The sequence below is a fragment of the Haliotis asinina genome, chromosome 3 (genome assembly GCF_037392515.1).
Source record: "Haliotis asinina isolate JCU_RB_2024 chromosome 3, JCU_Hal_asi_v2, whole genome shotgun sequence".
Taxonomy (NCBI): Eukaryota; Metazoa; Mollusca; class Gastropoda; order Lepetellida; family Haliotidae; genus Haliotis; species Haliotis asinina.
Window position 1 is genome coordinate 4,693,963 of NC_090282.1, and position 26,106 is coordinate 4,720,068.

Sequence of the window (26,106 nt, forward strand, 5' to 3'; positions counted from 1 at the left end):
AAGCTAGACACTTTAAGAGCACATGGGCTTTGATAAAGCTTAACAAATGAAGCCTATGAAAATACACAAGGGGTATTGAGGCCTGTGGTGTACATAAGTAGGGGATATCAATGATGAGGATGTATACTAAAGGTAGAGGGATTATGATTGATGAGAATCTTTGATAAGTTCATAGTATGAAGGAGGTGTGTGATAGCCTTGGTCATGGTGATGGTTGGAGTCTTTTCATGTAGATGACTTCTTGGAGTTTCCTGAGTTTCAAGTCTTTGAAGTTGTTTGCTAGGGTTTGGGTCATGTCCCACTGCATATTGTGGTTGGGGTTGTCTTTGAGGTTGGTTGCTAGGGTTTGGGTCCTGTCCTACTGGATACAGTGGTTGGGGTTGTCTTTGAGGTTGTTTGCTAGGGTTTGGGTCATGTCCCACTGCATACTGTGGTCGGGGTTGTCTTTGAGGATGGTTGCTAGGGTTTGGGTCCTGTCCCACTGGATACTGTGGTCGGGGTTGTCTTTGAGGATGGTTGCTAGGGTTTGGGTCCTGTCCCACTGGATACTGTGGTCGGGGTTGTCTTTGAGGTTGGTTGCTAGGATTTGCGTCCTGCCCCAAAGGAGACTGTGGTCAGGGTTGTCTTTGAGGTTGGTTGCTAGGGTTTGGGTCCTGTCCCACTGGATGCTGTAGTTCGGGTTGTTTTTGAGGTTGGTAGCTAGGGTTTGGGTCCTGTCCCACTGGATGCTGTGGTCGAAGTTGTCTTTGATGTGATCTCATAGGGCTGATTTTGAGTCTAGTCTGACTACAAGGTCTGATGTTCTTGATGTCTCACGTACATAGGTCTGTCCACAGTGTAGGGTGTGTATGTATGTGGAGAGTGTGAGTGTTGGTGTGTGTGTGGAGGGTGTATGTGTTGCTGTGTGGGCATGTTGAGGGTATGTGTGTTGTTGTGTTTATTTGTGTGTGTGTTTCAGTGTGTGTGTAGAGGATGTGGGTGTTGGTGTGGGCATGTGGAGTGTGTGGGTGTGTTATTGTCTTTGTTTTTGTGTGTGGATGGTGTGTGTGTTGGTATGTGTGTGGATGTGTTTGTGTGGATTTGTTTGTGTTGTGTGTGTGTGTTTGTGTGTGTATGTATGTGGAGGGTGTGTGTTGGAATGTGTATGTGTGTGTGTGTGTATTTGTGTGTGTGTATGTGCAGAGTGTGTGTTTTGGTCCCAGTGTGGAGGGTGTGTGTGTCAGTGTGTGTGATGTGGGTGTGGGTGTGTGGGTGTGTTGGTGTGTGTGTTGGCATGTGTTGGGTGTGTGTGTGTGTGTGCATGTGTGTATGTGTGTGTGGGTGGGTGGGTGTGGGTGGGTGTGGGTGTGGGTGTGGGTGTGGGTGTGTGTGTTTGCGCATGTGCATGTGTGCATGTGCATGTGTGTAGGTGTGGGTGGGGGGGTGCATGTGTGTGTGTGTGTGTGTGTGTGTGTGTGTGTGTGTGTGTGTGTGTGTGTGTGTGTGTGTGTGTGTGTGTGTGTGTGTGTGTGTGAGGTGCATGTGTGTCAGTGTGGGTGGGTGTGGAGAGGATGTGTATGTTGGTGTGTGTGGAGAGGTGTGTGTTGGTGTGGGTGTGGGTGTGTGCAGGATGTGTGTGTTGGTGTGTGTGTGTGTTAGTGTGTAGGTGTGGAGGGTGTGTGTGTGTTGGTGCACTGGTAGTGTGCATGTGTGCATACCTGTCCTATATCACTGTGTTTCTCACCATGAACACTTGGCTACATGTGTTGAGGATCCCTTGGCAATAGGTAATATCATATGCCAAATGCTTCAGGAGACAAATATCATTAGTCTCCTGAAGTTGGAAACATCTAGTACAGCTTCACTTATGGACTTCCAACCTATATCATCCTGACACATAGTGGTATATTACTCATGTCACAGTCAGAATGAACAATCCCTCTGCCTACTATGAAAGTGTGCCCTTTCTTGCAGGGTGTGTTCATTTGAGTGACCAGGGGCTGGCATGGGCAGCAGAGCTCTTTCCAAAATTATTAGGGGTAAGTTCAGACTGGGAGTGAGGTAGATATTTGCTACTTGAAGGAAATGATATAGAAGTAATACTAGACATTTTGCAAGTTTACAGGTCGCAGAATTCCACAAACATTTTTTGCAGGAACTTATGGCTATGGTTATCATGGCTGAGACAGAAAATAAATTCTCTGTAAATGTAAATTTCTTGTTGTACTGTTCAGGATTGATAATAAAGCTATGCTGTTTTACTGACATACATATTTGTAGATGATGCAGCAAGCAGATAACACCCTGGCTACTGTACCATAATAACACACCCGCATCTACATGTCATATAGCTTTCGTCTGCATAACATTTTTTAATACAGTAGTGATTTTGATTTTAAACATGTCAGACTTCTGAACAACTTGTTCACTAATAGGGAAAAGAATTATGCACAACCTTGTACAATGCTTGCATGCTTACAGTTGTATTCAAATTATTGTATGTTCCAGTTGTTCATATTTTACAGTTTCCAACCATCGATGATCTTCTCTCTGCCATCTATACATTTAGATCCAGTAGTAGATTGCAGCATGGGTTAAACTGGCTCCTTGCACTCATAGTGTTATGTAACCCAAATCATTTATAGCCTATGACTTTACAAACATATGTATGATTTTAGGCTGAACTTCACGGATGTTCTAAAATAACAGAGAAGGGGATCTATGTGCTGGCCAAGACATGTCGCAAGCTGCTCAACCTAGGAATAGTGGGTACTGCAGTGTCCAAGCTGCCATCAAAACTATGTAAGAACATTACTGTCAGTTCACATTAGCTTGCAACAAAGCCTGTTACCTTCATGGCCATCTGGCAGTATTGTCCTAGTACAGACATCTGGCTACTTTTGTTGTGTGTCCTACTGGATGACTGTATGTCCATCAGCACATAAGGGTATCCAGAGAGTCTGTCTACTGTCTACCCAAGTGTTACGTGGTGAGGAAGGAAACCAGCCCCACAGTTGTACAAAGGGATAAACAATGTGTCATAAGTGCTTTCAGTGTGTTGTAGTTGTTAATATTAAGTGGCAAATGCTTCCATTCAGTGGCTTAAAATCTTTCTGGGGAAATCAAACATCCTGTTGCTGTATTTTGTTTAATGTTTCATGCATAATGATGGTACTGTAAGCATACACTTTATGATTACCAGCAAAGATGAAAATTCAAGAAAAAGCAATCCCAAATGTATTCATTTGCCAGACTGAAAAGTGTGTTCCTTTAAAATGTTGATTGTTACAATTCCCTTCTACACCAGGTGAAACAAAGGTGTCTCAGGTGAAGATTGATGGCTGTCCTATTATCTCAGGCTGCCCCAAGTTTTCAGTCAACCAAAGTGTTGCAAGTAAAGGTAGGTGTCACCAGGATCAATTTCCACCAGAGAGTATGTTCATTTACTCAGTAAGATATGTTTCCCTGGTCTGTAGTCTGTCAGATTCAGATCGGACCCTTGCTCACACTGTAGACTATAGATCCAATTTAATAATACTAATATATAACAGTGTCCATAATTTTATCAGTAAGCCAGATAATTGCAAAAAGATGGACTGAATTGTGGTTCAGTTCAGAAATTCCCAACAGCCACAAATATGTGACTTGTCAGCCGGTTCTCTCGCATGGCTCTAGGGTGTCTAGGGTGCATTGGGAGGAGGTGTGTTCTTTTCAGCATAGCTGCTACAAAATTTCCTTGGAATGGAGAAAGATTTAGTATGAGTCAGGATTAGAAAAGATAATGATGTCTTACATTGTTTCCTTTACTAATCAGTAATTTTGTTTCATGATTTTCTGTCACACAAAAGTAATAAGCAGAATTTCTGCAAGTGAATTTAATGTAATACATTAGAAAGGAAAATTGTGGTTAAAAGTCTCATGATAAATGTAAATGTGTGGAACTTGAGCCATATGTTTCATTTTTATCTTGGTGTGAAGCCATCCTACACCGTCATGGCTGAGGTTTCTCCAGACCTGTCCCAGGCACATTGTAATACACCCAACAACATGACCAAAACCAGTTGAAACACTAGTTCAATGAGATGAAACCTTGGCAACAAACTTTTCTGATTATTTAGTGTCTGTATATGGTTGTCACCCCCATTATTGGCTAAATGAGTTTTTTGCCATCCCTCTTCTCAGCTAACATCACATTACTGGGCCAGTGCTGGCATCATTCTGGCCTGTACTGTTGGTACTGGCATAATGTACACCAGTATAGAGCCAGTGTTGGACCAGTGCTTATTTTCCTTTAGTGTCCTGTTACAAGCAAAACTGTACCAGGCCACATATGGATGGCTACCATAAACATAACACCACAATGCTTTACTGGCCCAGTACTGGCCCAATACAGGCAGTGCACTTCCCATCTGGGGAATGGTGGGAGATTATCTCAGGACCATGTCATCTGCTCTAGAGATGTGGCCAAAAGGTACAGGTTGACACTTTCCATATTTCTGAGTGTAAACCGATGAAATGTGACTCTAAATAGTAACAATCTTTGTTTTGAATCACTTGTAGAGACCACTCTTGCAGCTTGAGTTAAGCGTTGAGGTAAATTTTGAATGATAACAGTTTTGCTGAAACAAGAGTATTTTGAAAATTTTATACGTTCATCATATGTGCCATTTTTTTAAGACCAGGCAAATCCTGTTTGCATACCTAATTCAAAAACATCAGTTCAATTCAGGAGGAATTAAACTCATATGGATAAACTTATGTTGTGTTTTGTTTTTCTCCTTCAGAATATTTTTGTTTGGTGTCAGCTTGTTTTAAACTATAGAAACGGTGTCAAACTTATAACCGGGCCAGTGCCGGTCAAACTGTAAAGGGCCAATTAGGCAACTGTTACGGCTGTCTACTGGGCCAGAGTTCTCTGCCTGTACTTGGTCAGTTCAACACCAGTGTGCAAAATAGTTCAGGCCTAGTTCTGGAATGCCTTAATGGGCCTGATGCTCTGATTTCACTGGGCCAGTACTGGCCTAGTTATGTGATGGGTTTTTGTTATGCGCTGTATTACCAGATGTGATAATGAGACAAATAACTAACAAAGATTTAAACCACTTTACATTAAGTTAAGTTACTTTTTGAGGGAAGTATTATATTTGTTTTGAATGTTATGATTTTGATTAGTTTTGTCTGTGCTGAACAGATGAATCCGACTCTGAAGAATATGTGAAACTCCCCAACTACAAGATTGTGGTACAGCGTGGTGTGGACATAGATGTCAGTGTCACATCGCTGTTGGCTGGATCAGCCAATCGGAAGCCTTCCCCTGGGCTAATGTACATGAAGGATTGGTTGCCAGACCCCAGGAGGAAACAGAAAGGCAAATTCAACATCTTGGAGGTTCCAGCAGATAGTGTGAGTGTTTCATCATCTGAATCCTGAGAGATGAAGGTCATCGGAAGAAAGATGCTCACACCACTGAAAGGTCACATCATCACAACATGCATATCTTCACCAAACTTTCTTTATGACTTACGTAAAGTCGCTATCTTACATTGATAATATATACTGTTGACAGTATACCCAGGTCAGGTTGACTGTAGTGGATCTTACCACCAGTAGGTCCAGTTTCTCACTAATCATAAATGGCAGATGGTTGGTGTAGATGAGTTTGCAACTTACTGCTGGGTCATATGCAGGTTCAAACTTTATGGCACATGTGTTTTGATATCCTGAATATATGCATAGCACCAGTACTATAAGCTGAGCTGATCTGTGGATTGCCTGTAGCTCAAAAATACTCATTCTTCCAACATGGCCCCTGTTTCAGCCCTTGGTGGACTCCCTGCTCAGCCCAGGCTGTATCCTGGTGGTGGCCTACACACCCACAGAGGCCGACCCTGCATCCCTCCACCTCCATCTAGCAAACAGAGTAGCGGCTGCACTGTCCAAGGTGAGAACCCCCAGTCCTCACACACTCCCTCACTCACACCCTCCCTCCCTCTTTCACTCACTCACTCACTGTATTTGAGTACAATAACATTGTGATTTTTGACTCCAGTGTCGTGACATCGTAGTGAAGTTGTTGGCGGTACAGTCTGGAGAGACAGTTGTGTCAGAGGAAGATATCTTGAATAAAGTGAGAGAGAGGCTCCAGACCTGGAAGGGAGCAATCTACAGTCAGCTGGATTTTCTCACAGAGTGAGTAGAGTTAGCAAGTAAGGAGGTGGAAGGTAGGAGCGGCGTGTCACCATGAACATTTGTTCCACTCAGCCACCTGACTACTCTACTTGACGAAGAGAGACTGGCATAAGAAAGTTTTGTCGGAGGTGGCAGTACATTTGTACCTTTGTCACCCCCCCAACCCTTTTCCCCATTGTAAACAGCACTGTGTTGGGTAGTTGTACCATCAAAAATGTTGTATCTGTCTAGAAGTGATTGAGATCTCCAAGATACTGCCAAATGAGGTGGTGGAACATTAGCTCCAAGTCCACTGAACTGTGCTGGATATTGTGCAGGAGTACATAGTGATGAACAGAATTTAAATAACACTGACTTTTGAGGCATTAAGAAATTAAAGATGAAGGAAAATCAAGTTCTTTGGAAAGTCAATTTCTTTATTGCCATAAATGCTACATTTCAGTGTAGGTACAGACACTGTTATCAAGCAAGTGATATACATAGTTGAAACAAGGTGAATATATACATAGCTGCATACTGGGCAACCATGTCATACAATTGACATGGGCGATGTACATTAGATTATTAATTAGAATAGGCTGATGGACAATAGATGAATTTGATGTACACTGAGATGGTTAATTGATGAGTTGAATAATACTGTTTAGCCTTGCTATATTGGGTAGATTATTATGATCAGTCAAGCATTCACAGAAACGGGCTTTAATCAGTAGGATACACTTTCTAAGATAAGTTTGCAGTGTGGAAGTTGCTCACTTCATGATTATGTATTTACAGGCGTGCTTGGCGTCTGGAGTGCATTGACTTCACGGGACAGATCGCCATGGCAGCTGGAGCTGCAGACAAGGAAGCTATGAAGGAACTGTTGGAGAAGGACCGCCTGACAACACTGTCCTTGGTGAGTGCTGACCTCAGTACATTGTCCTTGGTGAGTGCTTACCTCAGTACATTGTCCTTGGTGAGTACATTGTCCTTGGTGACTGCTGACCTCAGTACATTTTCCTTGGTGAGTGCTGACCTCAGCACATTTTCCTTGGTGAGTGCTGACCTCAGTACATTGTCCTTGGTGAGTGCTGACCTCAGCACATTTTCCTTGGTGAGTGCTGACCTCAGTACATTGTCCTTGGTGAGTGCTGACCTCAGCACATTTTCCTTGGTGAGTGCTGACCTCAGTACATTGTCCTTGGTGAGTGCTGACCTCAGTACATTGTGTGTGGTGAGTGCTGACCTGACAGTTGTGGTGAGTGCTGACCTGACAACACTGTCTTTGGTGAGTGCTGACCTGACAACTCTCTCTCTGGTGAGTGCTGACCCGACAACACTGTCTGTGGAGAGTGCTGACCTGATAACACTGTCTGTGGTGAGCGTGATCTGACATCACTGTCTGTGGTGAACGCTGACCTGACAACACTGTCTGTGGTGACTGGTGAGTGCTGAATTGACATCACTGTCTGTGGTGGGTGCTGACCTGACAACACTGTCTGTGGTGAGTGCTGACCAGACTTCACTATGGAGAGTGCTGACCTGACAACACTGTTTTTGGTTCGTGGTGAGTGGTGACAACACTCTCTGTGGTAGGTACCGATCCCCTGAAACAGTCGATGGTGAGTACTGTTGAAGTCTGTGGCATCACCACTTTGACTATGACACAACAGGATTAATGCTGCTTTCCTCACAACTTGTTAATCTGTCTAGTTCACTCAAATATTACTGACTGCTACCTAAACAGTATTCAGACCAGTAATGACAACTGTGATATAAATCTTTATATTGTTCTCTGTCTGAACATACTCACTCATTTCTTCAGAGCAAGACCACCCCAGACACATCGTCTATCAGTGACTCATTCTACAAGTCCGTGGCCTCCATGATCGCCCAGTTTCCATGGATCTTCAACAAGTATTCAAGGGGAGCATTGGATGCTCTGACAGAAATTCGACCTCGAACCTACTGGAACCTGGAGAAGGTGTTCTACAATGTTGCAGAAGATACGAAGAGATCACTTAATCCTCGCAACAGTTTCCAGCACATTGGGAAGTTGCTGCAGCTGCAGAATACCATGGTGAGACACCATACAAAACAATTACCTGCTCATCCATATGACGTGCTGTAGTCCAGTTTACAGGTGACATTTGCAGCTGCAGAATACCATGGTGTGACACCATACAAAACAATTACCTCCTCATGCATCTGACATGCTGTGGTCCAGTTTACAGGTGACATTTGCAGCTGCAGAATACCATGGTGAGACACCATACAAAACAATTACCTGCTCGTCCATCTGACGTGCTGTAGTCCAGTTTACAGGTGACATTTGCAGCTGCAGAATACCATGGTGAGACACCATACAAAACAATTACCTGCTCGTGCATCTGACGTGCTGTAGTCCAGTTTACAGATGACACATGAGATGTCGCTAACACGTTTGTTTGCCTGACTCTGGAGTATGCCAAGCATTCCAGCATTAGTCCTGCCCCTTACTGTTGCATTAGGCAAGTGACTTTTCTCAAAATGTCCAGCATTAAAATGAAAAACATCAAAAAGTAGACCAACTCAAATGATTAATTATCAATTACACCATTGACAACTGTGTTTGTGTACCGCAGGGCTTTGGGCTGTATTTCCCCCATTTGAAAGAGAGCCCCTGTGTCACAGACCTACCTCAGTTTGGGGAAATCCTGCAGAAGTTCCTGATGAGCAACCCACCACAAAAGACCAGCATTAAATGTTTGGGTTCAGATATTCCAGCCTGGGGACCAAGTCAGATAAATACATTTCTGGAGTCCTTTGTCCATCCAATTCAGGTGAGTCTCTGACATCTGGAGTCTTTTGTCGGTCCCTTTCAGGTGAGTCTCTGATACCTGAAACAATCCTGTGCTTAGAGCTCAGGTCACAAATCAGTTGAAGTTAAGCACTGACATGGTCAAGCAGACTGTGGATGTATGACCATGTTTGGCAGCTTGACTCCTTAGAGTTTCTATGACATCAGTCCTGCCTCACAGTGAAGCACATGTGATACATGTGGTCCCACCTCAGGCAAGTGAGTTTGTTAAAAATTGAAAGTTCACCCAACAGAAAACAGGTACCCGGTGAGATAAAGTCATGTGACTATAACCTTCTAGTGCCTAACAGGCAGCTTGGGTTATCTAGAGTAATAATAGTCAGATTCCAATTACAGCGTCTCGTGAGTAACTAATGAGATGAATACCAGGCACTATATAAGTGGATTATACAACTGTATGAACCCGGTGTTTGTGTTCAGGCAGAAGGCTTGCATCAACTCCTGATTGAGCTGGGCCTCCTGCTGCCAATCCGTGGCACCGACGACTCCACACAGTGGTACATCCTGACAGCTCATCTACCCTCACATCCAACTGTTGAGCTGGTGAGTAGACACACTTTATAACTTAAGAAAACACTGTTGCATGAGAATACATACTGAAGAGAAACATAGTACAAAAAAACAGTTTCAATACTGGAGCAGATACTCTGTTATATATTGTGGATAACATGCAATATTCATGTGTCTATTTTCGAACTATTTGTCTGTAATGTAGGAACCATGCATTTTCCATGTGTATATTTTAGGGACCATGCAATATCCATAGGTATTTGGGCCATGCTTGATTAGTGTGTCTATCATAAAGAACATGCATAATTTATGTGAATAATAATGGAATATGCTTTATTCGAGTGTATTTTGCAGGGATCATACTTGATGCATGTGTATATCCCAGGCATTATTTGTACATACAGTGTACATTTGCATATTTTAGGGACCATGCATTATTCATGTGTATGATAAGGGAACATGCATTATTATTGTGTATACTTAAGGGAACATACACTGTGCATGTGTGTATCTTAGAAACCAGGCATTATTTTTACATGACAGGTAACATGCATTATTATTATTTGTATTATAGGGAACATGCACTGTGCATGTGTATGTTGTAGGGACCATGTATTATTCATGTGTATATTACTGTAAGCCTGCATTATTAAAGATGATAAGTATGACAGAAAGCAAGATATTTCCTTAGCGTGAATACGTTTGATTGTCTTCTTCAGTTATTGTTGGCTGACAAAGTTTTGTATTGGTTTCTAACACCTACAGCAACTGATTGTTGGAGATGTCATTTGATGATGTTATTACAGTCACACCTGTGGGAGAATGTCTGCCCATACAGTACACTTCAGGGCCACAAGTTCTACACATTCCTACCTGGCATTCCACAATCCTTCTTCCCAATCTTGATGAGGTAAAGAATAGGCAATATCTAATACAATGCATGTCCAATCCAGTAACCAAACCTTCTCTCTCTGGCTCACAAGTCAGTCGTTTCTTCTGGTGAATGTAACCAAGCTTTATGTATGCATATAAAACTCAAGTGATGTCACCCCATTTGCATTTAAGGATTTGATATCAGTAGAAAACCTATTGTGAACTATATCATCTTGAACTACCTTGACGTAGATACTAGTGACATCTGGTTGCGTCTTATCCTGACCTATATTTTAGTGACATCAGGTGCTGTCATACCCTGAACTATATTTTATTGACACCTGGAGGTGTTTTGACCCCAAATATATTTTATTGACACCTGGTGGTGTTTCACCCTGAACTATATGCTGTGACACCTGGTGGTGTTTTATCCTGAACTATATTCCAGTTACACCTGCTGGTGTTTTTCCCTGCCCTGTATACATGTGACATCAGGTGGTATCTAATCCTGCTGTATACCCTACTTGTGTTGACCGGTATGTTGCAGACAATGTATGAAGGTGTTTCCTCCGACTCTGCTGTGGAGTACTGGTGCACTCTTCCAACAAGGGCCAGTGTTGGTGCTTCTGGAGTTAAAGACCAACAATGGCACTGACCTCGATGGTAAGCCTTCTCAGGGACTCATTATGATCTTTTAGAAGCATCTTGTCCATCATAAACTGTTTAAATCTATATATTTTTCCTTATCCTGACACATGTTTATTGTGCTTGTCTCTTCCATCTTGTGAATTGTGGAACACTTGAAATCCCTTAAAGTTCCATTCTAATTGAAATGGACATACAGTACACTCACCCACTGGAAGCCTCCCTTTCCCATGTATACATTCACATGACCAGCCATGATTGTCACTCTCTCCTTCATCACACGACATGGACAGTTGGAGGCACTTTGGGTACAGCGATAAGTTTGCTATTATTGCTTTAGTCTAAATTGTGTCATATTCAGTTTTGGATTGTAATTACTATTGTCATTATTGTTGAAATTTATCAATTTTCATGTGTGTTGGACATGTTTTCTTCAACTTAGACTTGGACTAAGTAGGTTGATAATGCGTCTTGTCACTGTATGTTGATAACACCTGGCATTCATCATTTTAGTGATCAGAAAGATGTACCCGGGGGCATGGTTGAGATACCAGCGAGACTTCGTCTAGATCTCAAAAGAGGATTTCGTCAGAAATGCGATCATCTCAACGTAAGAAGTTGAAGTCATTGTCATTGTCTAAGACTAAGTCTTCAACTACCAGCGCTGAGACTACACTCCATGACTTCTTCGAAGTACTTCAGCGATGAGATCATCCCTCTTGACAAACATCATGCTTCTATGACAAACGTCCGCTAGATTGTGAGCACTCAGGGTCAACGATCACCATCTACCTTCATCAACTAGTCAACAACTACGCTGCACCCTTCAGAGAGTCTACTGTCTATGCAGACATCTGCAATGTCTACATTCAACACATCAGATGCTTCATCGCTGTATGCACTGCAGTCACAGAACACCAGCCTCTTCATGCAAGAGCTCACTCACATGATGAACCTGATGGATCGCTGTTTTGAAGAAGAATGGAAACTTCAGTCTGCACCTACAACTACAGTCGCCCTTCATGACGGTTCATCGGCTTCATTAGGTCCGTCGGATGAAGAGGAGGCATCATATGCATTCTCCCGTTCACGGAAATCATCGCCACTGGCTGCATCCTCAAATTGCAGTATGAATGGCTCTCGCTACAGCCACAAGTAATCACTGTCTACATCCCCCATTCGCCGGAGACACCATCATTGTTCATTGTTGTCATCGAATGCGGACTCACACAGGAGGGAACAAAGGCACTGATGGAATGGTAGTTATTGGATATGCATAGACAGGAGGACCATGATGGCACTCGCTGCATGGACATTGTTCCCCACTCACGAATGCACACACGGAAGGACGGAGATAGACATCTCCATTACTGGAGAATTAAGGATGTCACTAAATCCATTACCCAGGACTCCAGGGAAGTAATGATGATAATGTTGATCAACACTGTGACTGCTGTCCTCAAGCAGACATCTCAGCGTAACTCCAGCAAGTCAAAGTTCTCCAGGGTCAAAGAAGTACAAGGCTCGTGGCAAGGGCTCTCTTCGTCACTTAACTGGAGGTAACAGGCCCTCCCATGGAACAGGACATCCTGCCTGGGGCGCTAAAGGAAGAAAGTACTGAAGATCAGGTTCAGAATGATTGGGGTCTTCCGCCCTAGCCATTCCTGTACCACCTTCAGAAGTGGGTGGACTTCTATAGCGCTACTGGAAGAATTAGGGACTCCACAACCAAGAAAATCTCAAAGGAAAAATTTTGACTGATACACATCATAGAGGAGTTCAACAAAGATTATCTACTGAAACCAGAATTGTTCAGAATGATCCATCGACATCTCATCTGTCCAGCGAATTATCTAGCCAGCATTGATCTACAGGATGCGTACCTGCACATTCCAATGCATCTGGACTCCAGGAAATATCTGCACTTCCTATTTAACACTCAGCACTAGTAATGGACGGTTCTACCATTTGGAATACCTTTCACTCTGTGGCTATCTATTTGGGCCACCAAGCCAATAGTCACCTACCTACATTGGCGGGGACTTCGCAGCATCTTTTACCTGGTCAGCACAAGACAAGTCAACTCAGACTACAGTTAGATTTCACCATCAGGCTGCTAGCTCAACTCTGGTGGCTTGTGAATCTAATGAAATCTGAATTACAGCAAGATCTTCAGTGCGTCAGGATTCGATGCATCACTCCGTTGAACCGCATCGTTGATACAAATTCCAGCTATGATAGAACAAGCACCTCAACACCTCAGATCAGATTGCTCTGCTGGACAAGTTGAGACTATATCTACTATGGTGGACTCAACAATCGAATGTCTGTGCAGGGACTTATTTGTTAGAGCCAGTCTACAACAACCACCTCTACATAGATGCGTCACTACAAGGTTGTGTGCTCACCTAAACAACGAGCAAACTACTGATGGTTCATACAGACAACTCCACAGTAGAGTTCTACATAAACAAGCAAGGATCAACACAATCCCACACACCACTTCAGCTGATCTTTCAACTCTTTGACATTGTCAACGACTTGAACCTGAACTTGCCTTACTACACTTGTTCAAGCTGGAAGACCAATAATGTAGGTTTAAACGTTAAATATATATTGATTGGGATAACACTTCTGCAATAAACGAAATAAGACAAAGGAGAGTTGGCAAAATTTACTGCGCCATATTGCAATGTTACAATGCCACATAATATGACAAATATTGAATGCAGAACATATAGCCTCATGCATGGCTTTACAACACCATGATTGCTGAATTAACACTAACTCTAACCCTTGAATCCTGCAGACATGAGACAGTAATATACAAAAACTTTATCATTGGAAGGACCAGGTGCTAACTTGCATACGAAGCAGAAAATGAACCAATGTTGCCATGCCAGTAATACTACTGGATGGGAGGGAGTGGTTAAAGTTCACCGTGGACGCCATGCAACCATGCTTGCCAGTTTTAGTGACATAATGAAGGGGTAAGCAACTCTGTTCACCATGCAAAATACAATATTCCTACCACTAATTAAAACCAAATTTAAAGTGTGAAATTTCTGTTCTAAGGCTCCAGCTTGGGATTTGAATGTCGTACTAAAACACCTCACGAGTTACGTCTACGAGCCACTAGACCAGACATCCCCTAAATTACTGACACAGATGTAGAAACGCTGTTTCTACTCACCGTAGCTACAGCTACGGATGTCAGAAGTACATGCTCTGGACTTCAGTCATGCACGATTCAACTCCAGTCATCGTGAGATTGTACATCTAGGACTGAGATGGGATTTTGTCGCCAAAAATCAAGTGCCTGGACAATTGGACAGACAATTCCACATCCCGGCATTATCTCAAGTCCTCAGGCCACACGATACACAGGATTTGAAAATATATTTCCAGTGTACTAAGACAAGGCCTGTTTCAAGCGCCTGTTTCTTCCATTATCTAATGAGACACCTATGGAAGTATCCGGCAACACTATCTCAGTATGGATGAGAGCCATTATACTGAGGGCCTACAAAGCAGCAGGACTTGAACCTCCATGAGCTTCCAATCTACACGAAGTGAGAGCCTTGGCGTCGACACTTGTTCTACATGGAAACTGCTCCCTTTTGGAAATCAAATAAGGTGTTTGCCAACCACCACTTATGGGACATGGTCACCAAGGTCTCTGGCATTCACCAATTTGGGCCAGTTGTAGTCGCACAACTAACTAACTAACTAACTAACTAACTAACTAACTAACTAACTAACTAACTAACTAACTAACTAACTAACTAACTAACTAACTAACTAACACAAAGGCACTGTTTCACTCACCCTTTTATCAGGTGACTTGTTGTTGTTGCTCTGCGGAGTATAATGGTTGAGACTCCATGCATGTGTCTTGAACAGACTAGCATGAGTTATTATGACCCTGTACTCGTAATGAAGATACCTCTAAATGAAGAAGGGTCGCAATTGGTCTTGATGGAATTCTTGACATACAGTTGCAATAGATACTAGCAGGATGCTAGCTGATATATATGTCATCACATTCCAGTCAGCAAATGCTTCAAGGGCAGACAAGATCGACTGGTTGTGATTCCCCCATCTCACAGATGAATATTGGAAGAACAGGACTGAACTATCGCCGTTATAGTTCCTGAAGGAGGGAAGTACTGGACGTATTGGTAGTCAACAGAATCCAGCGTGGCCTAACCCACGGCCATTTTCGTCGGATTCTGTAAACATAGTAAGCATGAGTCAGGATAAGGAAAATATGTAATTTTCTGAATAAAATTGATATTTTATACTTATCCAGACTCATGGTGTCAAACCTACCCAAACGCCCCTCTCAGGCACTCTGAATTCACAGTAATTCTCATGTCAGACTTCGCATAGAGGGAGGAGATAAACATGAGTCAGGATAAGTATAAAATATCAAATTTGTTCAGAAAATTATGTGGATTAAAATCAACAAAGCAAACACAAGCAGGTATTAGAAAAACAATCCAACCCAATAGGTCTTTACTGGAATAACAGAAAACACACAAGCCCATGAATTAGAGTTGTGCATAAAAAAGATAAGCATCATGTTTCAAATGTTTTCTAATATCAAATATAAACTCTGAAAAACTTCGAAGGTGTTTTTATTAAATTGTGCATGATATCTTTCACAAATGTGCTCTTTGTATACAATAGTATTTGCATTAAACAAACGATACATGAAAGTAAGACTGTCTCACTTGATCATCCTTTTTTGCCTGCAGGGTCGCCTGTGATTGCTGTCAGTGCCCGTCTGCCATGTTTATCTACAGCTGTCCACACAACCACAGAGTTTTCAAGGTCATGCGTCTTCGCAACTCTCAACATTTTTTGTCACTGTGTGGAATATCTCATCAGAAAGTTCAACGTTTATGCCTATGTAAGTGATATTATATGGACTGATGGTATATATAAACATGATCTACTTTCTAACCAAGGATTGTTGCAAAGTCCTACTTAGAGGAACATTTATTCCACTGTTCTGATTCATTCTCAGGTGACGACGCCATGTCAGAGCTGTTTTGCTGGGATGATTCATGAGATGGCAGTGCAGAGAACGGTCATTTACCATTTCAGTGTTGCTGTTGTCCTGGCCGGGCATGACCGTGGTCTCCACTGTAAATATGAGCGAGAGAAAAGTAATGCCAAGAAACGAGCTGACAAACTGCAGCTGCTTGGAGAAGGTGGGATATTGTGTCAGTGTAAGGTGGAATATGGTGTTGGGAAGGTGGGATGGATACATACAGTGTTTGGTAAAGGTGAGATATAGTGTTGAAGGTGGAATAAAATGTTGGAAAGGTGGACTATAGTGTTGGATAAGAAGGGATATGGTGTTAGGGGAAGGTGTGATATAGTGTTGGATAAGAAGGGATATGATGTTAGGGGAAGGTGTGGTTCAGTGATCAGAAAAGGTGGACTATAGTGTTGGATAAGAAGGGATATGGTGTTAGGGGAAGGTGTGATTCAGTGTTCAGTAAAGGTGGACTATAGTGTTGGATAAGAAGGGATATGGTGTTAGGGGAAGGTGTGATTCAGTGTTCAGTAAAAGTGGAATATAGTGTTGAATAAGAAGGGATATGGTGTTAGGGGAAGGTGTGATTCAGTGTTCAGTAAAAGTGGACTATAGTGTTGGATAAGAAGGGATATGGTGTTAGGAGAAGGTGTGATACAGTGTTCAGTAAAGGTGGACTATAGTGTTGGATAAGAAGGGATATGGTGTAAGGGAAGGTGTGATTCAGTGTTCAGTAAAGGTGGACTATAGTGTTGGATAAGAAGGGATATGGTGTTAGGGGAAGGTGTGATATAGTGTTGGGTAAGAAGGGATATGGTGTTAGGAGAAGGTGTGATTCAGTGTTCGGAAAAGGTGGACTATAGTGTTGGATAAGAAGGGATATGGTGTTAGGGGAAGGTGTGATTCAGTGTTCAGTAAAGGTGGACTATAGTGTTGGATAAGAAGGGATATGGTGTTAGGGGAAGGTGTGATATAGTGTTGGGTAAGAAGGGATATGGTGTTAGGAGAAGGTGTGATTCAGTGTTCGGAAAAGGTGGACTATAGTGTTGGATAAGAAGGGATATGGTGTAAGGGAAGGTGTGATTCAGTGTTCAGTAAAGGTGGACTATAGTGTTGGATAAGAAGGGATATGGTGTTAGGGGAAGGTGTGATATAGTGTTGGGTAAGAAGGGATATGGTGTTAGGGGAAGGTGTGATTCAGTGTTCGGAAAAGGTGGACTATTGTGTTGGATAAGAAGGGATATGGTGTAAGGGAAGGTGTGATTCAGTGTTCAGTAAAGGTAGAATATAGTGTTGGATAAGAAGGGATATGGTGTTAGGGGAAGGTGTGATATAGTGTTGGGTAAGAAGGAATATGGTGTTAGGGTAAGGTGTGATTCAGTTTTCGGAAAAGGTGGACTATTGTGTTGGATAAGAAGGGATATGGTGTTAGGAGAAGGTGTGATTCAGTGTTCTCAAAAGGTGGACTATAGTGTTGGATAAGAAGGGATATGGTGTTAGGAGAAGGTGTGATACAGTGTTCAGTAAAGGTGGACTATAGTGTTGGATAAGAAGGGATATGGTGTAAGGGAAGGTGTGATTCAGTGTTCAGTAAAGGTGGACTATAGTGTTGAATAAGAAGGGATATGGTGTTAGGGGAAGGTGTGATTCAGTGTTCAGAAAAGGTGGACTATAGTGTTGGATAAGAAGGGATATGGTGTAAGGGAAGGTGTGATTCAGTGTTCAGTAAAAGTGGAATATAGTGTTGAATAAGAAGGGATATGGTGTTAGGGGAAGGTGTGATATAGTGTTGGGTAAGAAGGGATATGGTGTTAGGGGAAGGTGTGATTCAGTTTTCGGAAAAGGTGTGATATAGTGTTGGATAAGAAGGGATATGGTGTTAGGAGAAGGTGTGATTCAGTGTTCTCAAAAGGTGGACTATAGTGTTGGATAAGAAGGGATATGGTGTTAGGAGAAGGTGTGATACAGTGTTCAGTAAAGGTGGACTATAGTGTTGGATAAGAAGGGATATGGTGTAAGGGAAGGTGTGATTCAGTGTTCAGTAAAGGTGGACTATAGTGTTGGATAAGAAGGGATATGGTGTTAGGGGAAGGTGTGATTCAGTGTTCAGAAACGGTGGACTATAGTGTTGGATAAGAAGGGATATGGTGTTAGGAGAAGATGTGATTCAGTGTTCGGAAAAGGTGGACTATAGTGTTGGATAAGAAGGGATATGGTGTTAGGGGAAGATGTGATACAGTGTTCAGTAAAGGTGGACTATAGTGTTGGATAAGAAGGGATATGGTGTAAGGGAAGGTGTGATTCAGTGTTCAGTAAAGGTGGACTATAGTGTTGGATAAGAAGGGATATGGTGTTAGGAGAAGGTGTGATTCAGTGTTCGGAAAAGGTGGACTATAGTGTTGGATAAGAAGGGATATGGTGTTAGGGGAAGATGTGATACAGTGTTCGGAAAAGGGGGACTATAGTGTTGGATAAGAAGGGATATGGTGTTGAGGAAGGTATGACATAGTGTTGACAAAGGTGGGATATGGTGTTTAAAGAAGGTGTGATTCAGTGTTCGGTAAAGGTGGAATATAGTCCTGGATAGGAAAGGGATATAGTGTTGGCAAAGGTAGGATATGGTGTTAAGGAAGGTGAATAATGATCAAAAGGTAAGAAAAAGTGTTGGAAAAGGTGTGTAATTATGTTAAGCTGAAGATATACTGGTTATAACATTTTATATCTGTGGTGTGAACTATTTTCAACACGTGTGTGTATTGTCTGTCATGACAGATATTCCCAGTATTGTCCCCTACCATAACTACAGCTACCTGGCAGCGAGCAACCCCGTGGTGGAGGCAGGGGACTCAGGAGAGGATATTGTGGAGGAGGGGTCCACTCTTCGAAGGAGAGTCACCGTCAGTCCTCGGATAGACAGGTAGCAAAATACTGTGGAATTACTTTTTGGCTTTCTTACCATTGTCAGTTTCCTCTTGATGTTTATTATTGTTGATTGGGAATCATAAGAGTTTTGTGTATGTTTTAGAGAAGTATTGTCTTTTTCATGATGTGTCAGCAACCATCAGTTCAAAACAGGTAATGTCAGAGGAGTAGCACCTGTACATGGATGTATGTTTGTCTAGAGGTGCTGCATGTGCGATGTTGACCAGGTGCCTCTGTGTCAGAGGAGAAGATGTTATAGCACCTGTACATGGATGTGTGTTTGTCTAGAGGTGCTGCATGTTCGATGTCTGCCACCAGTACATGGATGTATGTTTGTCTCCAGGTGCTGCATGTGCGATGTCGGCAAGATGCTACTGTGTCATCACTGTGGTATTTGCCGCACCTGTATTGGACATCTTGCAGTAAGTAAATTTCAGAATCCCACAAAAGACAAGGTCCTGAAACATGTTATTCAGTAGTATGGAAGTTGGATATATATGGGAGGGTATCTAGGCCAAAATACTTAGTAGCAAGTTCAGTAGTCCATGTTACATTTCTGATTTAGAAACTTCTGCTATTTAGCTTTGCATAGTTTATACACCTGCATATTTTTCCTTATCCTGACTCATGCTAATTGCTTATCTCCTCTTCCCTAGCGAAGGTAGTGGAACACCTGAAATCCCTTGAAGTTCCCTTCTTAAAGAAGCAGACATGAAATACACTCACCCATTTGTAACCTCCCCATTTCCCGCGCATTTGTCAAGTGACCAGCCATGCTCATCACTCTCTCCTTATCGCCCGACGTGGGCAGTTGGAGGTACCTGAGGGTCCCAATACAGCGATAAGTTCTTTCTTTATTTTGGTCTTTAAACTAAATTCTGCTCGTATACGGTATTTGGATTCGTATATGCATTATATTTTATCAATGAATTTGTCATGATTATGTCTTATTAAGCATGTATTTCGTCAATTGAGACTTAGTCTCAATTGATGAAATCATGTCTGCTATGTAGATTCTGGCTGTCAGCGGTTGATCCTCATTTAATGTGCCTAACGTGCAAACCCATATGTTCTTCTAATAATCGTTGTATAATTGTCTGATTCAGAATTTACTCTTTATACATGGTCTGTTTACACATGCAACGTCGACTTGCACTAGTCATGTCTAAAACAAGTGATTTAAATTCGCGTAATTTGTTAACTATGTCTGCTGAGATTCATTCCAGTGAAATGTCTGGCGTTTCTCCAGGGCTATGTCTGGGGTCCGGTGTGTTGTCCCCTGTATCTCAGAAGAGATCTTCCTTCCAGAATATCTACATGATGAAGGATGAAGACATTGATACACTTATGTTCCGCTGATACCTCAGATATCTACAATTCCTGAGATGTTATCTACAGCATTCAAGTCAGCAACTAAGTTTCAACAACAACATGTGCCGTCGTTCAACGCGAGTCGCTTCTCTCTACATCATATGGAGCCATTTGTCAGAGCATCGGATGTGGATGAAGCTTATAAGATCATCAGTCCAGCCCGCAATAAATCTTACAAGGTAGATGGCAAGAGGCTTGCACAGCTCGACACCACTATGAGGCATAGTTTCTTTGGACTGGTTCGTTTGAAAGTCATCAAGGAAACTCTCATTGTAAAGTTCAGCAATCCAGATAATGAAGACGAAAGGATGATCCAGTCAGCGTTGGTAACTCAGAAGAAGGATCAGCATTTTATGGCCGATCACTTAGCGTCTACAACAGCAGGATTGAATTTACTTCATCGACAAGGTCTCCTATCTTCAGTGCCAATACACGTGACATCTTTTCGTTGCTCCCGTGGAGGAAACAAGCGCCCCCAGACTTCCAGCAGTGTGTCTAGGGGTGGAAGAAGAGGGCATTATTGAAGATCAGGTTTTGAACGACTGGAGTCTTCCACCACCAGCTGTTCCCATACAACTATCTCAAGTGGGTGGACGTCAATTGGGAAAATTGGAGAATCCTCAAAGATGACTGAGAGATGGCTACAAGATCTCTCTGGGAACCATTCCACCGCTCACAAGAACACCAATTCCTTTTATCTGTTCAACGCATCAACTGGACAAGTTGGCCATCACCATAGCAGCGTTGTTAAAGAAAGGAGCAGTAGAAGTTATAGAGCCACAGAGTCTGACGCCCGGACTCTATCTCAGTGTGGATCAGAGCTGTTATATTGAGGGCCTATAAAGCAGCAGGATTAGATCCTCCGTGAGCTTCGAAGTTAGAGCCTTGACTTCTACACTAGTGCTACATGGGAATTGCTCGCTATCAACTATAATGAAGGGCTGCTCTTGGAAGTCAAACGCATTATCTACGAGACATAGCCATGGAGGACATTTCTGGCATTCATCAGTTTGGGCCACTAGTTGTTGCTCAGCAACTAACAGTTCCCTGAAGGCATTGAGTTCACTCACCCGTTTTATCACGTGACTTGTGCAAGCCAGATGCTCTGCAGAGTATAATGGTGAAAAGTCCATGCACGCAACTTAAACAGACTAGCATGAGTGATTAGGACCCTTTACTCATAATGAAGATACTTGTACATGAAGAAGGGTCGCAACTAGTCTTGATTACAATATCTCAACAATTAGTTGCATCCGAAACTAGCAGGATGCTAGTTACTTTCGATGTCACATTCCAGCCAACGAAACCTTCGGCTGAAGACAAGTTCGACTTTATGTGATCCCCCCAGAATCTGCAATGAATATTAGAAGATCAGGACCATATTATCGCCATTACAAGTTCCTATTTGGGGGTGGATATTATTGGATGTAATTTCGACAGCCTGCAGAATCCAGCGTGGCCTGACCCACCGCTGTTTCCGTTGGATTCTGTAAGCAATTAGCATGAGTCAGGATAAGGAGAAATATGTAATTTTCTGAATAAAATTGATATTTTATACTTATTGTGTGACTCATGGCAAAAGCCCTCCCAACCACCCTGCACAGGTACACTGAATTTCTATATTCACGTGTCAGGCGATATACAAGGAGAGAGTAAAGAGCATGGCTGGTCACATGACTAATGCGCGGGAGGCTACACGTGGGTGAGTGTATTTTATGTCCACTTCTTTTTAGAAAGGAACTTCAAGGGCTTTCAGGTATTCCACACCTTCGCCAGGGAAGAGGAGATAAGCAATTAGCATGAGTCAGGATAAGTGTAAAATGTCAATTTTATTCAGAAAATTACATTATTGTGTTGTCTAGTTTCAAAAACTCCCTTCTTCTTCTGCAAGATAGTATTTTATCTACTTTTCCACTGTACAAATGTTTTTTGCTAACTTGACAGACAGAAATATCATGAAAAGTGCAAACTTCAACATTAGAGCTTTCAAATTTCAGCAACCCTTCATTTGCCATATTATGAAGTCATAGTCCGATGGTGGACCAGCACCTGAGACTGCCAACCAGTTAATGCTCTATCCAATTAAAAGCCAAGCCAAATATTAGCTGTAAATCATTTTGCCATTGCAGGAAATTGAGAATTTTGTCAGACCAAGTTTCCTGGGTCCACACCACATTGTAATGCGAGATCTGTCACAAGTGAAGAAGAATAAAATCCGCAAAGATGGCCACTTCATTTTTCAAAATCACATGAAAACTGGAATCAGTGGATGTATGCTGTGGCCAAACAAAGGAATTGATTATCACATACTTCAACCCCTAACACCACAATACTTCAGTAGCGTTACATTTATGCCAGTCATGGCAAAAGATCTTTGCCTGAAGCTGAGCATGTGAGTAGTCTGTTAAGAAGACAAATCCCTTTTTCTCATTTGGTTCCAGATTGCATTCTTTTCAAAACTATATACATAATGAAGATGGTGATTTCTGTGATGTAAACTGAATGTATAATTGTTAAGAATCTAATACTATATACATAATGGAGATGGTGATTTCTGTGATGTAAACTGAATGTATAATTGTTAAGAATCTAAAACTATATTGGTAAAGATCTCTAATAAGGGTTATATCCATGCTTTTATCAATATGGCACATTGCTTCCTGCAGGAAGGGCTGTGATCATCCTGTGGTGTACAACTGTTTGTTGGGCACCATCACTGACACAGAGCGTGAAGAAGATGACAGCTGGAAGTGTAGAGGTGGCTACCATGTACAGCTGGAAATGATGGATTCTAAGGTGAGAACTGCTCTGTGTACAGCTGGAGACGATGGGTTCTAAGGTGAGAACTGTTCTATGTACAGCTTGACATGATGGGTTCTAAGGTGAGAACTGTTCTATGTACAGTGTAAATATTGCGGTTAAACAGATTGTCTTAATGGTATGATGTTGTAGGAGGCCGGTATGGTAGATGTTGTCATCAGGTTGTGCGGGCAGGAGATCTGGCGGAAAGCATACAGATGTTCAGAAGCCGTCATCATACTGAGCTCCAATGACTCAGGAAGTGTCATCATGCATACACCCAGCATAAAGGTTTGTACCTGCTCATAGATCCTAGCATGAAGGTTTGCACCTGTATATACAGACCTTATATAAAGGTTAGTACCTACCTATTTGGACCTGTCATAAAGGTTTGTACCTACTAATACTTGCTACATGTAATGATCTATGCAATAGGTACAATCCTAGCTGATAATAATATGTGTTTCTGATGGCAGTGGCGCCAGGGACCTCGGTTTGAGACTGGTATGCAGGTCGGTATCAGAATGCTGGACACTGAAGGCATTGAGGCAGTCAGGGTTGCACAAGTTGGAGTTCCAGATGCAAACTCATCTGTTGGGTTTCTCAGGCTGACACCTGGTGAGTCAACTCCTTAGGCCTGCCCATGCATATTGCTGATTATTCAGCACTCCTTAGGTCTAACCATGCATATTACCCATGAGTCATCACTGCTTAGGTCTCCCCATGTATGTTGCTGGTGAGTCATCACTCCTTAGGTCTCCCCATGCATATTAATGGTGAGTCATCACTCCTTAGGTCTCCCCATGCTTATTCCCAGTGATTCATCAGTCCTTAGGTCTCCCCATACATATTGCTGGTGAGTCATCAGTCCTTAGGTCTGCCCATGCTTATTCCCAGTGATTCATCAGTCCTTAGGTCTTCCCATACATATTGTTGGTGAGTCATCAGTCCTTAGGTCTTCCCATACATATTGCTGGTGAGTCATCAGTCCTTAGGTCTTCCCATACATATTGCTGGTGAGTCATCAGTCCTTAGGTCTTCCCATGCATATTAATGGTGAGTCATCAGTCCTTAGGTCTTCCCATACATATTGTTGGTGAGTCATCAGTCCTTAGGTCTTCCCATACATATTGCTGGTGAGTCATCAGTCCTTAGGTCTTCCCATTCATATTGCTGGTGAGTCATCAGTCCTTAGGTCTCCCCATGCATATTGCTGGTGAGTCATCAGTCCTTAGGTCTTCCCATACATATTGCTGGTGAGTCATCAGTCCTTAGGTCTTCCCATACATATTGCTGGTGAGTCATCAGTCCTTAGGTCTTCCCATACATATTGCTGGTGAGTCATCACTCCTTAGGTCTGCCCATGCTTATTCCCGGTGATTCATCAGTCCTTAGGTCTTCCCATGCATATTGCTGGTGAGTCATCAGTCCTTAGGTCTGCCCATACATATTGCTGGTGAGTCATCAGTCCTTAGGTCTTCCCATACATATTGCTGGTGAGTCATCAGTCCTTAGGTCTTCCCATACATATTGCTGGTGAGTCATCAGTCCTTAGGTCTTCCCATACATATTGCTGGTGAGTCATCAGTTCTTAGGTCTGCCTAGGCTATTTTTGTGGAGAGTCTCCACTCCTTAGGTTTTCCCAAGCTTATTGCTAGTTAGTCAGTTAACTTTTATTCAAGTGTATTCTTGTATTCTATGTAGTTTGTTCTTAACATTACCAGCTATTTGTGAAAGGAACATTTTAATGTTATTAAGCTGTATTCCTGCAAAGGGACATGTTGTAAGGAAAAATTTCCTACAGAAAAAACATTGACTGTCTTGGTTGTACAAATTGTGGAAGAGACTAAACAATTCTCTGTGAAACTTTCTCCTTCTATTTCATCATTGTTCATGACTCCTGTTATGAATGTCCATTTCCAACACTTGATTGCCTTATTACCTGAATCTTGATTTACATCCACAGGTTTAGCGAGAATAAATCTTTTAGATTGGTCTTGCATTGCCTGTTTCCCTAATGGTTTTCCAAAGCATGTAGGAGTTACATGTGATAAGTGTGGTTACCACACAGCCTACACAAGCTGCAGGAGCCCACACAATCCACAGAGAATCTTCTGACCTTGTCATAGAGATCGGTCAGCTTCATGATATATAACCTTGGTAGCATAGACCATACAGACAGTTAGGTTTCAGATACTTTCAGCCCTGTATCATATGAAACAGATGATCAACAACAACCCTACCAGAACACATTTGCCTACCAGTTTGCTACCTTTGATGTTTTGTCTCTGGAATCCATGATGCCGATGATGGGCCAAGAAATTATATGCAGCAGAGATACAAAGGCCAGTGCACATTTCAACATCAAACAGATGCAAGCTCCCACAGTCTCCTTTTTAATCCAAGATATTAGGATTTGAATGAAGACCTTGCTATTCACAAGTTTCCATATTGTCTGGGACGTCTATCATTACAGGGCAGAGCTGCTTATACATCAAACTCAGTGAAAATCACCTTTCTAGTTCTAGGGTTTTATGTAATTGTGGCCAAGATTCCAGATCACGTTACTGTCCACAGTAAATGGTGCAGTTGGTCATGGCCTGGTTCATCCAACGTGTACAGGAGATGCTCCCTTCTGCTACTGAGGCGCGCAGATGCAGCAGACAACCCATCAGTAGTTTCTGAGGCTTGGGATACAACATAAGCATTCAGTGGCAAGTGTGAAGAAGTGTTCGACATCTTAAAGACAGAAGAGGACAGGAGGTTCCACAGAACTTTGAGTTCAGTTTCATCCTTGCGCATAAAACCCCAGCAAGCAAGCCCTACTCTCAGGAAATGGGCCCTTGAGAGAAGTTCTGGCTGGAGGTCAATATCTATCAGGACAGCCCAAGACTCCATCCAGAGGATATGGGAAGAGGTTTGCCAGGAA

General features: G+C 42.4%; 1 protein-coding gene across 1 annotated transcript in view; it reads left to right on the forward strand.

Moving 5' to 3' along the window:
- Nucleotides 1-26,106, forward strand: part of LOC137279159 (uncharacterized) — a 92,226-nt gene that overhangs the window by 5,277 nt on the left and 60,843 nt on the right. The window contains exons 4-23 of the mRNA XM_067811639.1: nt 1,954-2,018; nt 2,658-2,781; nt 3,287-3,379; nt 5,171-5,382; nt 5,798-5,920; nt 6,029-6,168; nt 6,946-7,066; nt 7,976-8,230; nt 8,775-8,972; nt 9,431-9,553; nt 10,327-10,430; nt 10,941-11,056; nt 15,799-15,953; nt 16,071-16,257; nt 18,858-19,002; nt 19,351-19,429; nt 22,508-22,770; nt 23,045-23,174; nt 23,331-23,468; nt 23,654-23,795. Coding sequence (XP_067667740.1) covers nt 1,954-2,018; nt 2,658-2,781; nt 3,287-3,379; nt 5,171-5,382; nt 5,798-5,920; nt 6,029-6,168; nt 6,946-7,066; nt 7,976-8,230; nt 8,775-8,972; nt 9,431-9,553; nt 10,327-10,430; nt 10,941-11,056; nt 15,799-15,953; nt 16,071-16,257; nt 18,858-19,002; nt 19,351-19,429; nt 22,508-22,770; nt 23,045-23,174; nt 23,331-23,468; nt 23,654-23,795 — 2,913 coding nt within the window. The remainder of the gene's footprint in view (nt 1-1,953; nt 2,019-2,657; nt 2,782-3,286; nt 3,380-5,170; nt 5,383-5,797; nt 5,921-6,028; nt 6,169-6,945; nt 7,067-7,975; nt 8,231-8,774; nt 8,973-9,430; nt 9,554-10,326; nt 10,431-10,940; nt 11,057-15,798; nt 15,954-16,070; nt 16,258-18,857; nt 19,003-19,350; nt 19,430-22,507; nt 22,771-23,044; nt 23,175-23,330; nt 23,469-23,653; nt 23,796-26,106) is intronic.